Here is a 14,754-nt window from a genome sequence, read left to right as displayed (position 1 = left end):
AACATCGCTGGCGGCGCCGGTTATCAGCGGACGAGGTTCGAGTATTATCATGTGCACCCTCTAAAACTAAATGCATATCGCACCGAACGTGCATTCAACGCGGAAGCTTTTACGCGCAAATGCGCGAAATGGCTCGAAAATATTATCCCCATTCATCTCCCTCGTGGTGGTTTTGCATTAAGACTCAATAAAATTCCGCGATATTCAAATATACGGGTTCAATATTCCTACAATAGCTATCCATTACACTGTAATTTCTACCTATTTCAACGTTAACGATATATGTTTATCTTTCATTATCTCTCTATCTCGACAAAAATATCGAATTTTCATTTTTTTTATTATTAACCCTTTGTTAGCAATCTTGATCTTTTAAGATACAAAAATTTTCATTTTTTTCCAAATTGCTATCCAAATTTCGCTTTTTATAAATATTAATATAAATATTTATAAATATTAATTATAATTGGGTTTAATATTTGATTTTGAATTCTATTGGATATCGTAATGAAGATCTTAGCCAAATAATTCAGAATTTTAATGAATTTTTCGAAAATCTAGAACTTTAAGTAAATAAAAATATGCGGTGAACTTAAAAGACCCAATTTCCTGATGGCGTCAGTAAAAAAAAAAGATTGAGAAGGACATCCCGATCAAATTAAATTCCACGAATAAAATTTGTAGCACATAGAATTTTCTCACTCGTTACATCGAGATTGTTGCATAAAATCGGTGCATAAAAATCGATGTAATAGCGATGTAATAAACGTAATTTGTCGGGGATAGAGAAACTTTGTCGCCGCTGCGGTGCCGACGACGAAGTCGGCGACGTTTCTATATATACTATCGTAGTTAATTGAGTCCGCCGGCGCAGGTATCGTTACTCATTTAGTGATGGATTTAGGTTTGGCAATAATAACCGTCCCGCGGTCGGCGGTTTACATAACGCCGACCAAGTAGAGTTCGTTTTATCGCTCGGCTCGAAACAGCTTGTAAACTCGAACTCGAAGCGCAACTGGAATTTCGCGGTTGGTTTCCTTTTTTTTTTTTTTTTTTTTTAATTTTTTAATATTTTTTTTCTCCCGCGTTTAACGGACGCTCGGTCTCGAGGTCAACGCACGCGCGTGTTTAATGCATATATTTGGCGGCGCGATGGGAGGAAACGTTTTGTACGTGCAAAACGGCCGGAAAGTCAAATGTCATCGGCGACACGTAACGTCGCTCGTCGATAAACTCGTCGGCACACTCTTGTTCTATTCGTGTGTCCCTCTGTCGAGAGGTCTTCCTCTCTTTCGCCCGCATTTCTGATGCGTCAGCCGTTGCACTCAATTACTTTTATGTATACGTGTCGCGAATTTCGGTCATATTTTACACGCGCCGCGCCGCATCCCTTCTCTATTCCTCCTTGCGAAATCTTGGAGGAAATTGATGATGATAGAGCATGTCTCTTGCGAGTCTCTCGCACAATAAACTCTTTGTTAAAACGCCGACTCTCCTAAACGATTCATAATACTGCCCGCATATATCTTTCGCGAAAACATGGATTTTTTAAAAGAGAAAATCCGAAACTCTTCATTATATTTCTCTTACGTTTGAATAAAAAATATCAATTTTTTGTACTTAGGTAAAAATGAGAAAAAGAAGTTTCCTCCTTTAGTATAAATATATGTATAAAAGGCGCAAAATAAAATTCTGAAAAAAGAATGATGAAATAATGATCTAAATTATATAAAAGAATTTACTGAAGAATATAAACATTTAAAAGACGTATATTTAACACATTTAAAATTAAATTGCTCAATAAATTACACTAAACACGTGTCAGAGATTCTACTAGACAATTATAGATGAACAACCTCGTGTGCTTAATTTATTATTTGCTTAATTTATCATTTCCGACCTTTGTCTTTTGGAACATATACAGATTACAAATTCAATTTTCGATTGTGTCGAAAGCAGTCACGGGATCAAGCATCGCACAGTGAAGCAGAAATCAAACAAACACGTAAAAAATACAAAAAATTGAATTATACTTTAGTGTTCTCCTGGCTGTTGTTATTACACGACACGCGTCATTTATATTATTTTTAGTCTTCAATTATTTTATTGGCCTTTCCTCATTGTCAGTATTAAATATGTGTTATTTTTTCACATAATTCAACATTTAAAAAATTTGGTATATTTTTTTAATGGAAAAAAATGTATTTTATTTCACATTGGTATGTTTATTTTAAAACTTAGCAGAACGCTCTTCAAAATATTACACGAATTAATCAATTAAATATTTATGTTAATTATTTTGTGGAAATTACCTTACTCTTCTGTAAATATTCATCCGAACAATTCTCCATTGAATCATACAAATTCTGCTACATAAATTGCTGTCATAAATTTTATATAAATCTTTAAAATAGATATTGTAACCTGTTTAATTAAAAATATTTTGCGGTGCGTTTGCGGATTTAGTGGTAATATATACGCACAAAAATATGCAACAGTGATGAATATTACATTTTGACAACTATTGATTATCCGCACATCCAGACCGTTCCTGCTTTTACATGGCAATATTTTGCGCTTTTACACATTCAAATATTCGCGAAAACAATTAAGTCGAGCATATTTTCATTTAATATTATGTATTTGACTTTTGAGAGCAGTTCTAATCATCGAGAAAAATCATAATTAATCGATGCCTTTATCTCATTAGATTATTCATAATAATATTCGAAAAGATAGATTTCATTTAAACTTTAAACGTATGAGAGTACAATGAATGATTGTATCGATTACTTTAATATTTATGTTTTTATAAAAAACAGAATTCCACAAAATCGATTTTACAAAATAGGTTTTAGAAAATTTTTAATGTACATTATCTTTTATTATCAAGCAGAATGTCATTTAATAATATAATATTATTTAATATTACAATATTACATATTATTGATTATTACACTGATTGACAATGTAAAAAATTTCTGATTTCATTTTATATTTTATATTTTATATTTCTGATTGTTCTTTTACATAGCAAAAAATAAATCCTGATTTTCATGCACTTTAATTTATTATTAAAAAAGAGTTATATAATTTAACATTATATATTACATTTGATTAACAATTAAAAATTTTAATTTTGAATTGTTGAATTTTGAATTCTAGAATCATATTTGACAATTTCACAGAAATCTTTATGCATATTTATTTCGATGTAACTGATCGGGCGATTTAGAATTGTAAAGTTTTATATAATATATTGCAGTTGCCATACACATTGCGTATGTACATCCGATATTCTGAATTTTAACATCAGATATTCAGGTAATCGGTCAACATTCAAAAACGTATGTGTACAAAGATTAATGCAATTCAGTTAATTGGAAGTTTTGTTCCATTTTTTAAACGCGTTTCCCGATTTTCTGCCTCGAGAGCGGCCGTATATTTATTGCATTCTCATTTCTGAATTGCGGGAAAACCTCTTCTCTAAAATGCCACGAACGGAACACAGAGGTTTCCGCGGTGGTCGCGGTAGATTCCTTATGTTGAGATAGAATTTTATTCCCCGAGATAAGATCTCCTTTGAAAAAGAAAAACGTTCCGGAAAATCGCGAGAAAAATCGGAATTTCTGATAAAGGAATATGCATGCTCTTGACCGCTTTTCTAAGTCGAATCTGCGTCGAATATGCGTGTACAATTTGCGCGAATAAACGCTGGATTTTCAAAGTTGTATTATGAAAAAAAAAAAAAAAAGAGAAAACAAAATTCCCGTCACACACGCGAATCTCGAATTCGACGCGATTTTGACGTGAAAAATGATTGAGAATTAATTGTTAATGCGTTTCACGATCGGAGAATCCAATGAATACATCGAGATAAATCGTTTGCAAAAAAAAATGCCGGTAGAAAGGACAACAACCGCCCTCGATGTTCGAAATTTAATATTCCGATACTTCCAAATGTGATTTCGCGTATTATTTCAACTTTGCATTTATATTCTCATGAGAGGATATAAATATAAACTCCGGATATAAATATAAACTGGGATAAGCTTTTTTAATAATTCACCGTAATTTCCTCACTTTGGTACGCGATGGCCTAAAATCCTTATCTCCAATCGATGACAGATATTTTGGAACAAGGAATATAAATAACGGAATTAATAAATTTTGAATAAAGATATATTACGAAAAGATCCGTTTCTAGAATAAAATAACCAAATTTTCGGGATCGCTCTTTCGATTCTCTTCTTGATGATTTTGAGATATTGAAAAATTTCAATAATTTTAAATCAAACAGATCTAAATTTTTCTCTTATTCAAGGACTCGTTGGGTAATAACTAGTTAATTAGTTAAAAGTTCAAATAAAATTAAAAAGTTAATAACTTTTAACTTACAATTAGTTAATTTAAAATGTATTAATTTTTAATTTTAACTAGTTATTTTTTATCTTAAATTTATTAACTTTTTTCCTAAGTTAAGTTTTTTTATTTCTGAATACCATTATTGTTTTTTCATAAATTATAAACGTATTATTTTTAAATTAAAGTATTATTAATTTTGATGTGCATTTGTCATCAATTGTAATGACCAAAAATATATTTCTATATAAAAATCAAAATTTCTTTGTTATTTATTATATATTTTAAAAGAATTAACAAACAAAATTTTAATTTAATATAAATAATATTATGACATTATCGTGTTTTTAAATATAAAGTTCTTATTATATAGCTTGAGAAAAGCCTATTATTTTACCTTTATATAAATAATATTTTCAAAAATTAACTTTTGATTTAATTTGAACTTTAACTAATTGTAAGTTAATTGTTTCTTCATAAAACTTTTATCTCGACTAAATTAATTTTAATCATTAACCTATTAAAAATCAAAATTTCTTTGTTATTTATTATATATTTTAAAAGAATTAACAAACAAAATTCTAATTTAATATAAATAATATTATGACATTATCGTGTTTTCAAATACAAAGTTCTTATTATACAGCTTGAGAAAAGCCTATTATTTTACCTTCATATAAATAATATTTTCAAAAATTAACTTTTGATTTAATTTGAACTTTAACTGAGTTAATTTTTTGTTCAACAAACTTTTAATTCAACTAAATTAATTTTATAAGCAATTAACTTTAACTTAACTTAGTTTCAAAAATCATCAAAACTTACCCTAATTTATACGCATTAACATTCACCTAGTGACTTTAATTTTTAGATGCACTGTCCATTATATTCCGACTATATACGAAACGTGTACGTGTTACATTGTCACGCAGGTTACATTGTGCACGAACGGAACAACTTTGTTCGTGTTTTTGCGACTCGAAACGAAAACAAGCAAAAAAAATATTCACATGCAGCGAAACGCACGTCTCGGTGTATTTCAAGCGTCCAAATTATGCTCGCGCATATAAATATATATATTCTTTCGTTTATAACAAATTTTAGAATTAATATTCCGCTGGACGAAGATACGTGTAAGCATGTTGTTTCAGTCTTTACATAATAGCGGTAACATTCCATTTTCCGTTTTCCCTCGTATTTACGTAACAAAGGAAGTCGGCGAAATTAGGAAGGCAAGAGGAACATTTAAGAAGAGTGAGCATGCATATTTAATACAAGTGTTATTTCTCTTCAAGGATATTATCTCTCTTTTTTCTCTCTTTTTCTCGGATTTCTTTCTTAACTTCAAAGCTTCGTACACCGCCGCGAAGCTAAAATGGAGTTTACTCCGTTATAAAAGTAACATCTTCATTTGCGGCCGCTTAAAAGAGAGGCTGCCGGGAATTTAACCTTCTATGATGTTAAGACGGCAGCTAACAGATGCATACAATTTAGAATAATTTAATGTTAATTCTAAAATAGATCTAACAAATAGATAAAACACGCATCTTTCTCTCTTTCCATCATTAATTATATTAATTATAATATAATTATGCAATCTCCTTCATATTTCTTTAATAAAAATAAAAAATAAGAATAATAAAGAAGAACAATAATTTACTTTTGATGGAATAAGATAAGAAAGTGGACAACTTGTGATTTTGTTTCGAATATCATTCAACAAGTTGTCGACACAAACTGCGTTTATTGTCGTACAACGCAATCGTAGATAGTTCGTGTTCGTCGCGTAACATCCGGTGTTGTCCCTTTTTTTCTCTCGTCAATAGTGTTTCGAAAAAATACAAAAAAAAAAAAAAGATCGTACATTGCGATATCTCTCGATTGGATTAACAGAGTCGTTTCGCTCTTTTCGTCCGCGGATATTCGCGAGCATTAGAAGAGTCGCTTCGCGAGCGCTTGTTTATTCAACGTGCGCGCAGAGAAAAAAAATTGTTTTCTCTCTCTTTCGATACTTTTCGGATAGATAACGCGCGTCGACGAAAAATTCGCGGGAAAATTTTTTTTTTGGCGCGAACGAGCGCGAGAATTTGATATTTCCGAATAAATTTGATTACGCGGCAACAATTTCGTCCCCTCTTTAATTTTCCCGGTTGTTATCCGTTTCATTTTCTACAATCTTATCCGTCTCTCTATTTTAGCCATTCGAATCGCAGCGATTTGACAATCAACGCCGTGATGGTTCGTAAAAAATGACAAAGAGGGTGCTTTGAAATTTGATATTTAAAATAATTGTTTATAAAAACAAAACTTTATGCTGAAATATTCACGAAATTTTCTGCCCCTTTATACATATATATTGTATATTTAAAAATATATTTATTTAAATAAAAATTTATATATTTAAAAATTTTTTTTAATTAAAATTTATTTAATTATTTAAAATTCGTTTACATATAATATGAAAAATAAATCCGAGAAGCAAAAATTGTTGAAGATTTCAGAGTTTGTTTATATATAAAATTTAAAATTTTGTTATATGTATATTAAAAAAATGTTTTAATTAAAATTAATTTAATTTAAAAGATTTTTTACATATTTAAAATGCGCCCCGGGAAGAGAGAAGAAACAAAGAGCATTACAATTGTTTAACAAACAAAATTTTTGATGTATTTGTGTACCTAACAACAAGCTTTAAATTAAAAATCTATTAAAGTAAACTTTACCTGAAATTAACTAAAAAATGTAATTTTGTTAATAATTAATTTTTCCAAGGCTTAGTTTACAAAAAGCTTTCATTTTCAATCGTTTATAACTCGAAAATTATTGGTGCCTGGACATTTTCGCTGAGAAAAAATCGTCTCCAAATCACCTGAGAAAAATTAAATAAAAATTCTATTAAAGTAAACTTTACCTGAAATTAACTAAAAAATATAATTTTGTTAATAATTAATTTTTCCAAGGCTCAGTTTACAAAAAGCTTTTATTTTCAATCGTTTATAACTCGAAAATTATTGGTGCCTGGACATTTTCGCTGAGAAAAAATCGTCTCCAAATCACCTGAGAAAAATTAAATGAAAATTCTATTAAAGTAAACTTTACCTGAAATTAACTAAAAAATGTAATTTTGTTAATAATTAATTTTTCCAAGGCTCAGTTTACAAAAAGCTTTTATTTTCAATCGTTTATAACTCTAAAATTATTGGTGCCTGGACATTTTCGTTGAGGAAAAATCGTCTCCAAATTAGCTGAAAAATCTCCCATTAACAGCCACATGAAAATCTCGTTTTGATATAATATTATGGTCATTTGATTACATCCCGTCAGTCAGGCGCATGTTTTATACATTTCCTCTCTTTCTCCCTCCTCTTTCCTCGTGTAAAATTTCCCCCGGGATCGGGAATCCTCTCGCGAAGCGAGAGATCGCGACGCGTCACGTCGCCTGTCATAAGTCAAACTGTCGACGTCGTCGTCCCGAGAACGCGACGCGAGGCGACGCGACGCGAATTTCGCACTTGCTCTTCGCGAACGTAAATCGCGAGCAGCGCGTAAATTTACGAGCTTCCTTCTTTCTTCCGCGGAGACGACGCTTAAACGCGATATTTACGGAGCCCCCGCGTTTAAGCGTCTCCGTTTACCGGCTTTACGGCCGGTTTTATCGCCGGCTAAAAGACGCGGGACTTTCCCGCTCTCTGTCGTAAATCGCTTCGGTCGCCGAATCGCGAAAATTAACGAGATATATCTCGAACCGAGGTTCCGAATTTTCGACACTCGCGGCGGAAACGCACTTTCATTAGTTTAATTAAATATCAAGAATTTTGTCTACAGCTCGTGACTTATTAATAAATAATATGAGGTATTTTAAGGGATTTTTTTAGACGAGCAAATATTAGTTGATATTATATAATTGTATGAAACATACAATTTATAATAATGAAATTACATTGATGAGAGTTTAGTTTAATTAGTATTAACATTTTTTACGACGTCGACTAATAAAATGCAAAATGCAGCGGAAGTAAGGTGCAGTGTGCATATGAATTTGCAGAGTGCTCTTTTGTTAAAAGATATTTAGTAACGTTACAAAGAAATCGGAGAAAAAGAAAGAGATGAAGAAGCTAAAAAATATGACGGGCTTGTAAAATAAATAGCGACATTAAGTGTGCATTTCTGATAGAAATTCTTAATTAGTTTCGAATTAGATTTTTTTTTACGAACGTCGATTTAAAATGCGAAATGCAGCGGAAGTCAGATGCGGTGCACATAAAAATTTGCAATCCTCTTTCTCTTGAAGATATAGCAACTAGTAACGTTACAAAGAAATCGTAGAAAAAGAAAGAGAGGAAGAAGCTGAAAAATATGAGCTTGTAAAATAATTAGCAACATTGAGTGCACTTCTGACAGAAATTCTTAATTAGTTTCGAATTAAATTTTTTGACGAACGTCGATTTAAAATGCGAAATGCAGCGGAAGTCAGATGCGGTGCACATAAAAACTAGCGGTGTTCTTTTTCTTGAAGATATAGTAACATTACAAAAAAATCATAGAGAAGAATCAAGAAAGAAGGTGAAAAATATGACGGGTTTGTAAAATAAATTACGAGCAAATTGCGATTTGAAATGAAAATTATGTAATCATGCGGTGTGTTCACACAATACTAAGATGTAAAATAAATTGTGAGCAAATTGTGATTTGAAATGAAAATTATGTAATCACGTGATGTTCACGCAATGCCACAGTAGTAAGAACACATGAATTGCAAAGTCACGTAAATTTATTATGCAAATTACTTTTCCCGCCGAGAGTGAGAGAGAGGTCGCCTCTTTTTTATCGCGGTCAGACGCGAGTCCCGGTGCGTGTTTTCTCGGCACTTTTAATTTTTATCAAAATGTAAATTGTGCAACATCACGGCTGTGGACGCTTGTTTAGCCCGAGATCCGTAAGAATTGCGCTCGACGCGGTCGCAATTTTCGAGAGACCCAGAGAAAGAGAGAGAGATGGACCTCGAAAATCAAGTCCGCGAGGCGGAAGTTCGACATGCGGTTTTCCTGGAAAATCACGCTGAATGCAAACCCTCGTCACGTTCCCCTTTTTGTACCATCTCTCGTATATTTGTTCGCGTGTGTGTGAAAAAAAAGGACAACAGCACCAGTTTTTTTTTTCATCGCGACTTTCGCTTGATTACAAGACACGCTCCGATTCGATATGTCGCATATATCGGTTTTCTGGCACCGGATTCTACAGCTTGTCGTTCCCTTTTTTTTTTTTTTTGTTTAGAATAATGATAGCCGAAATTTTCCCCTTCCACGGAAAATAGAGGAAACGTTTGGACAACCGCGTTGTCGTTCGGTAAATGAATCGAAATAACAATCGTCGGCATTCGATATTGATACGATAACGTTTCCGCGCGATGAAAGATTAATGTGATTACTCCGATCAATATATTTAATATGCGACAGAGTGTTAATTTAATATCGGTAATGATACGCCAGTTTTTTTTTTTTTTTTTTTTTTTTTTTATAATTCAAAAATAGGCGTCTCGGGCGAATGAAACTCGTTAACGCGACAAATTAGATATTAATGCGACTTTTTTCCCATCAAGTCCAAGTTTAGCCAACATTTATCAGTTATGTAGGTTAAACTCGTTTCACAACCGCGCTGTCAGTTTATGCGATAAAATGTAACGTACTGGAATTTATTATCGTCGCGAAAAGCAATCGGATATTCACGGTGCTGTTACAATGTAGAATAATTTTATATTTTTAACTAAGAGAGAGAAAGAGAGACGGAGATACATATTTTAATCGACTCTTTTCGCGCGAACAAAATATTTCCGTAGATCGTTCGTGATCGATGTCCAATGTTTGTTTTTCCTTCTTTCTTTCTTTCTTTTTTTTTTTTTTTTTTTTTTTTTGCGTTAACGTGCAAATCGAAAAATCGAACAAAAAAAAAGAGAAAAATAAACATGGCGCACCGGACACGTTACGACGAAAAACTGTCGCTTTTCCTTCGTAAAAAATCATTTTTCCGCGGAAAAAAAAACGCGGCGCGTATATCCATTTTCCTTTTTTTTTTTTTTTTTTTTTTCACCGTCCAACGAATCGCGAACTTACGAGCGAAATTTTTTTATCCTCGGCGCTCTCTCTTTTTTAAAGACCCGCACATCTGCCTGGTTTTATGGAGCACGTTTCGCCACGTTATGAAACATGAATATCCGAGCGGGGGATTGTTTACGTCTCCCACGGGGGATGAGCACGAAAGTTTCGGGATTCCGTCCAACTCTCTCGCGGGCGCATCTGTTGAAACAGCGTCCGGTTGAATTGTCAAGAAGATAATTGATGCGGAAATCGCTATCTATGCGATAATGGAGAGTCGGTTCTACCCCGAGAATGTCGTAGAGAGAGAGAGAGAGAGAAAATATCGGGGATGTTTCGTTTAATTATATATCCGAGAACGCAAATAAATCACCACAAGACGGCGAACTTGATCATAATTATGACCAGTGTTTGTTAGATTATCTGAATAAAATTATATAAATGATCATCTAGATGAAACTTTGTGGCGTCATTTTATCTTTATGTGGATAATAAAAAGATATTATCCATATATGTATCTTAGATGAAAAAATGTATCATCTTTATTAAATTATCTAGAGTAATTTTCAGATCATTTTGGTTTAGAATCGTAGCATATAAAAATAGTTAATTAATATAGAGCGATAATTTATAAATAAAAATATGAATGCGTATATTTTTATATCCCTTTTATAATTTACATTTTTTTATAACTTACATAAGCCGTCTTAAAAATTATCTAGAAAATTATTTAGATGAAATCGCCATATTATTTCATCTTTTATCTAAGATGAATTTACATATTTTTATCTCATCTTTAGGATATCCGTCGATATCTCTTCTTTTTTCTTCACAAACGATTATATATGTACTTATGGCTTTTTTATCGCAATCGCATGATACTCTATCGAAAGATGAATATTTGAAATCGCACTCGATTCTCGAATTAATAATTCACACTTGGCCTGAGACCGGCAGCAGGTTTTACTTTGCCGAAACGCTCGGCGATAAATTAATCAAAAATGAATCAGCCCACGTATATACAGAGTGTGTCTAAAAAGTGCGAAACATTTTAGGAGATAATTCTTTGTCAAAAATTCAGGAGCATTTCTCATATAAACATATATATAGGTACTCTAAAAATAAAAGAATTAAAACATTAAATAAGGATTATTAGTTTCATCCCCTTACAACGACACAGGAAGATAAAAAAATATTAATAAATATCCTTTTTATTAGTGGAAAATATCCATCAAGTTTTATTCTTTTAATTTGTGTCTAAAATTTTAGAAAAAAAAAACTTATCTCTCTCTAACAAGAATCCCTTAATTTTTGATACAGAATCATCTCCTACATTTTTTGCACTTATTTAGATACATCCTTTATTAAATATATATGTATGTATGTCAGGGTTGGATAAGTTAATGATTTTGTAAAACCAAGTTCAGAATTAAAGTAAATTGCTTATAAACTTAATTTAGTTAAGTTAAAAGTTCGAAAAACATATTATTTATATTAAATTAGAATTTTATTTGTTAATTCTTTTAAAATTTATAATAACAAAGAAAATTTGATATTTATATATAGAAATATATTTTTTGGTCATTACAATTGATGACAAATAAACATCAAAATTAATAATACACTTTAATTTAAAAATAATACATTTATATAACTTATAAAACAAACAGTAATAGTATTCAGACATAAAAAAAAATTAAATTTATTATTAGGAACAAAGTTACTATAATAAGTTTAAAGTCAAAGATAACTAGTTGAAGTTAAAAATTAATAAGTTAAAAGTTATTAACTTTTAACTTTTTTTCCAACTTTTAACTAATTAACTAGCCAACCCTGATGCATGTACATGTATATATATTTGGACGAGGCAAGAAACAAGAAACACGGGACGGAAGCGTAGCTCGTCGATAAACTCACTTGGCCGCGTTCTCGTTTACTGCGCAGGTTACGGCAACATTTGTCCCAGGACGAAATGGGGCAAAGTCGTGACTATAGTGTACGCGATAATAGGGATGCCGCTTTTCCTCCTCTATCTCAGCAATATCGGCGACATTCTGGCCAGAAGCTTCAAATGGACCTACGCCCGTTGCTGCCTGTGCAAGTAAGACAAAAGCCGCATCCCGTTTTCCATTCATCCCCTTCTCCATTTCCGGTAAACCCCGAAGATTTCGGCCTGAGAATGAATCGTCGATCGATGATTTCGCAGGTGCCGGAGGAGACCTCGAGAGTTGACCACCGAAGCTTCTTCCGAGGTGCCGAATGGAGACGATCCGGCTGCTAAGGAAGATGATTGGCAGGTGAGTGATCCGAAACAATATCACGAGACATGGGAAGAAAGAGAGTCTTCCCACTCAAAATATTCATCGAAATTTCAAAGAGAAGCGCGATTCTTTTCTCTTTCTTTTACTTCCAATGTTCGCTCCGAGCGGATATAGACCTCCTGACTTAATTTCAAGCGGATTTCGCGTCACGGAGAAAGTTTTAAGCCTCTTTACTAGCGAGGATACGTTCATTACCGTTGAGAATTAAGCGATACGTCCAATTAAGTAAGGGGGAGAATCCTTATGTAGAAGGAGGAGGAAAACCTCGTCGAGTCTAGTAGTTCTGGAATATCTCGCGTAAAGGCTGTTCAAACAGGATTTACGTCTGCAGATGGTGAACACCCACGGCGGGGAAGTAGACACGTCGAGTTTGGAAGAAACTTCGCCGAGAGACGACGAGGGCGACGACGAAGGCGACGACGGGAGCGACAGCTACGATCCGCAGCACGTGACGGTGCCGTTAACTCTGTGTCTCGCCATCATGGTGGGGTGAGTCCCAAGAAAGAGAAAGATTATCGGAGTGCTAATTAAGAAATGAAGTAAAAGAGCGCAAGATAAACTCCCGCGGTAGAGTAGGATTCATCAGAATTTATTTTGTCAACTTGAAAAGAATTTGCTCTTGCCTGTTTCCAACAATCTCCACATTTTCAAGGGAAAATAAAATATCAAAGTATATAATGTAACTTTATAATTGGAACAAAAGATTTATACCTAAATAAATGCGAAATATTTTAGGAGATTTTCCGGGAATTTTAAGGGAATTATTTTAAGATTTTAAAAGAGAGGGAGAAATTAAGTTTTTGTTCTCGAATTTTGGACAAATTAAAAAATGAAACTTGGTGGATTTTTTCCACTAATAAAAAGGATATTTATTAATATTTAAAAAAAAATAAAAACTTAACTCCTCAGGGAAGGATATCAGAAACCTCGCCATCATGGTGGGGTGAGTCCCAAGAAAGAGAGAGATTATCGGAGTGCTAATTAAGAAACGAAGTAAAAGAGCGCAAGATAAACTCCCGCGGTAGGGTAGGATTCATCAGAATTTATTTTGTCAACTTGAAAAGAATTTGCTCTTGCCTGTTTCCAACAATCTCCACATTTTCAAGGGAAAATAAAATATCAAAGTATATAATGTAACTTTATAATTGGAACAAAAGATTTATACCTAAATAAATGCGAAATATTTTAGGAGATTTTCCGGGAATTTTAAAGGGATTATTTTAAGATTTTAAAAGGGAGGGAGAAATTAAGTTTTTGTCCTCGAATTTTGGACAAATTAAAAAATGAAACTTGGTGGATTTTTTTTACTAATAAAAAGGATATTTATTAATATTTAAAAAAAAATAAAAACTTAACTCCTCAGGGAAGGATATCAGAAACCTCGCCATCATGGTGGGGTGAGTCCCAAGAAAGAGAGAGATTATCGGAGTGCTAATTAAGAAACGAAGTAAAAGAGCGCAAGATAAACTCCCGCGGTAGGGTAGGATTCATCAGAATTTATTTTGTCAACTTGAAAAGAATTTGCTCAACCTTCGTCCTTCTTGCCAACAATCTCCACATTTTCAAGGGGAAATAAAATATCAAAGTATATAATGTAACTTTATAATTGGAACAAAAGATTTGTACACAGGGTATATATATACCCTGAATAAATGCGAAATATTTTAGGAGATTTTCCGGGAATTTTAAGGGGATTATTTTATGATTTTAAAAGGGAGGGAGAAATTAAGTTTTTGTTCTCGAATTTTGGACAAATTAAAAAATGAAACTTGGTGGATTTTTTTTACTAATAAAAAGGATATTTATTAATATTTAAAAAAAAATAAAAACTGAACTCCTCAGGGAAGGATATCAGAAACCTTGCCATCATGGTGAGTCCCAAGAAAGAGAGAGATTATCGGAGTGCTAATTAAGAAACAAAGTAAAAGAGCGCAAGATAAACTCCCGCAATCAGAATTTATTTTGTCAACTTGAAAAGA

At 32.6% G+C, this 14,754-nt stretch overlaps 1 protein-coding gene across 4 annotated transcripts in view; it reads left to right on the top strand.

Moving 5' to 3' along the window:
* Positions 1 to 14,754, top strand: part of LOC114931389 (TWiK family of potassium channels protein 18) — a 71,162-nt gene that overhangs the window by 16,390 nt on the left and 40,018 nt on the right. For all 4 annotated transcript variants that reach the window (XM_085487783.1, XM_085487756.1, XM_085487736.1 and 1 more), the window contains 3 exons: positions 12,399 to 12,555; positions 12,661 to 12,751; positions 13,107 to 13,264. In XM_085487783.1, coding sequence (XP_085343909.1) covers positions 12,399 to 12,555; positions 12,661 to 12,751; positions 13,107 to 13,264 — 406 coding nt within the window. The remainder of the gene's footprint in view (positions 1 to 12,398; positions 12,556 to 12,660; positions 12,752 to 13,106; positions 13,265 to 14,754) is intronic.

Source organism: Nylanderia fulva, unplaced genomic scaffold, assembly GCF_048542155.1.
Source record: "Nylanderia fulva isolate GAGA-0341 unplaced genomic scaffold, ASM4854215v1 Scaffold1, whole genome shotgun sequence".
Classification (NCBI taxonomy): domain Eukaryota; kingdom Metazoa; phylum Arthropoda; class Insecta; order Hymenoptera; family Formicidae; genus Nylanderia; species Nylanderia fulva.
This window is presented reverse-complemented; position numbering and strand designations above follow the sequence as displayed.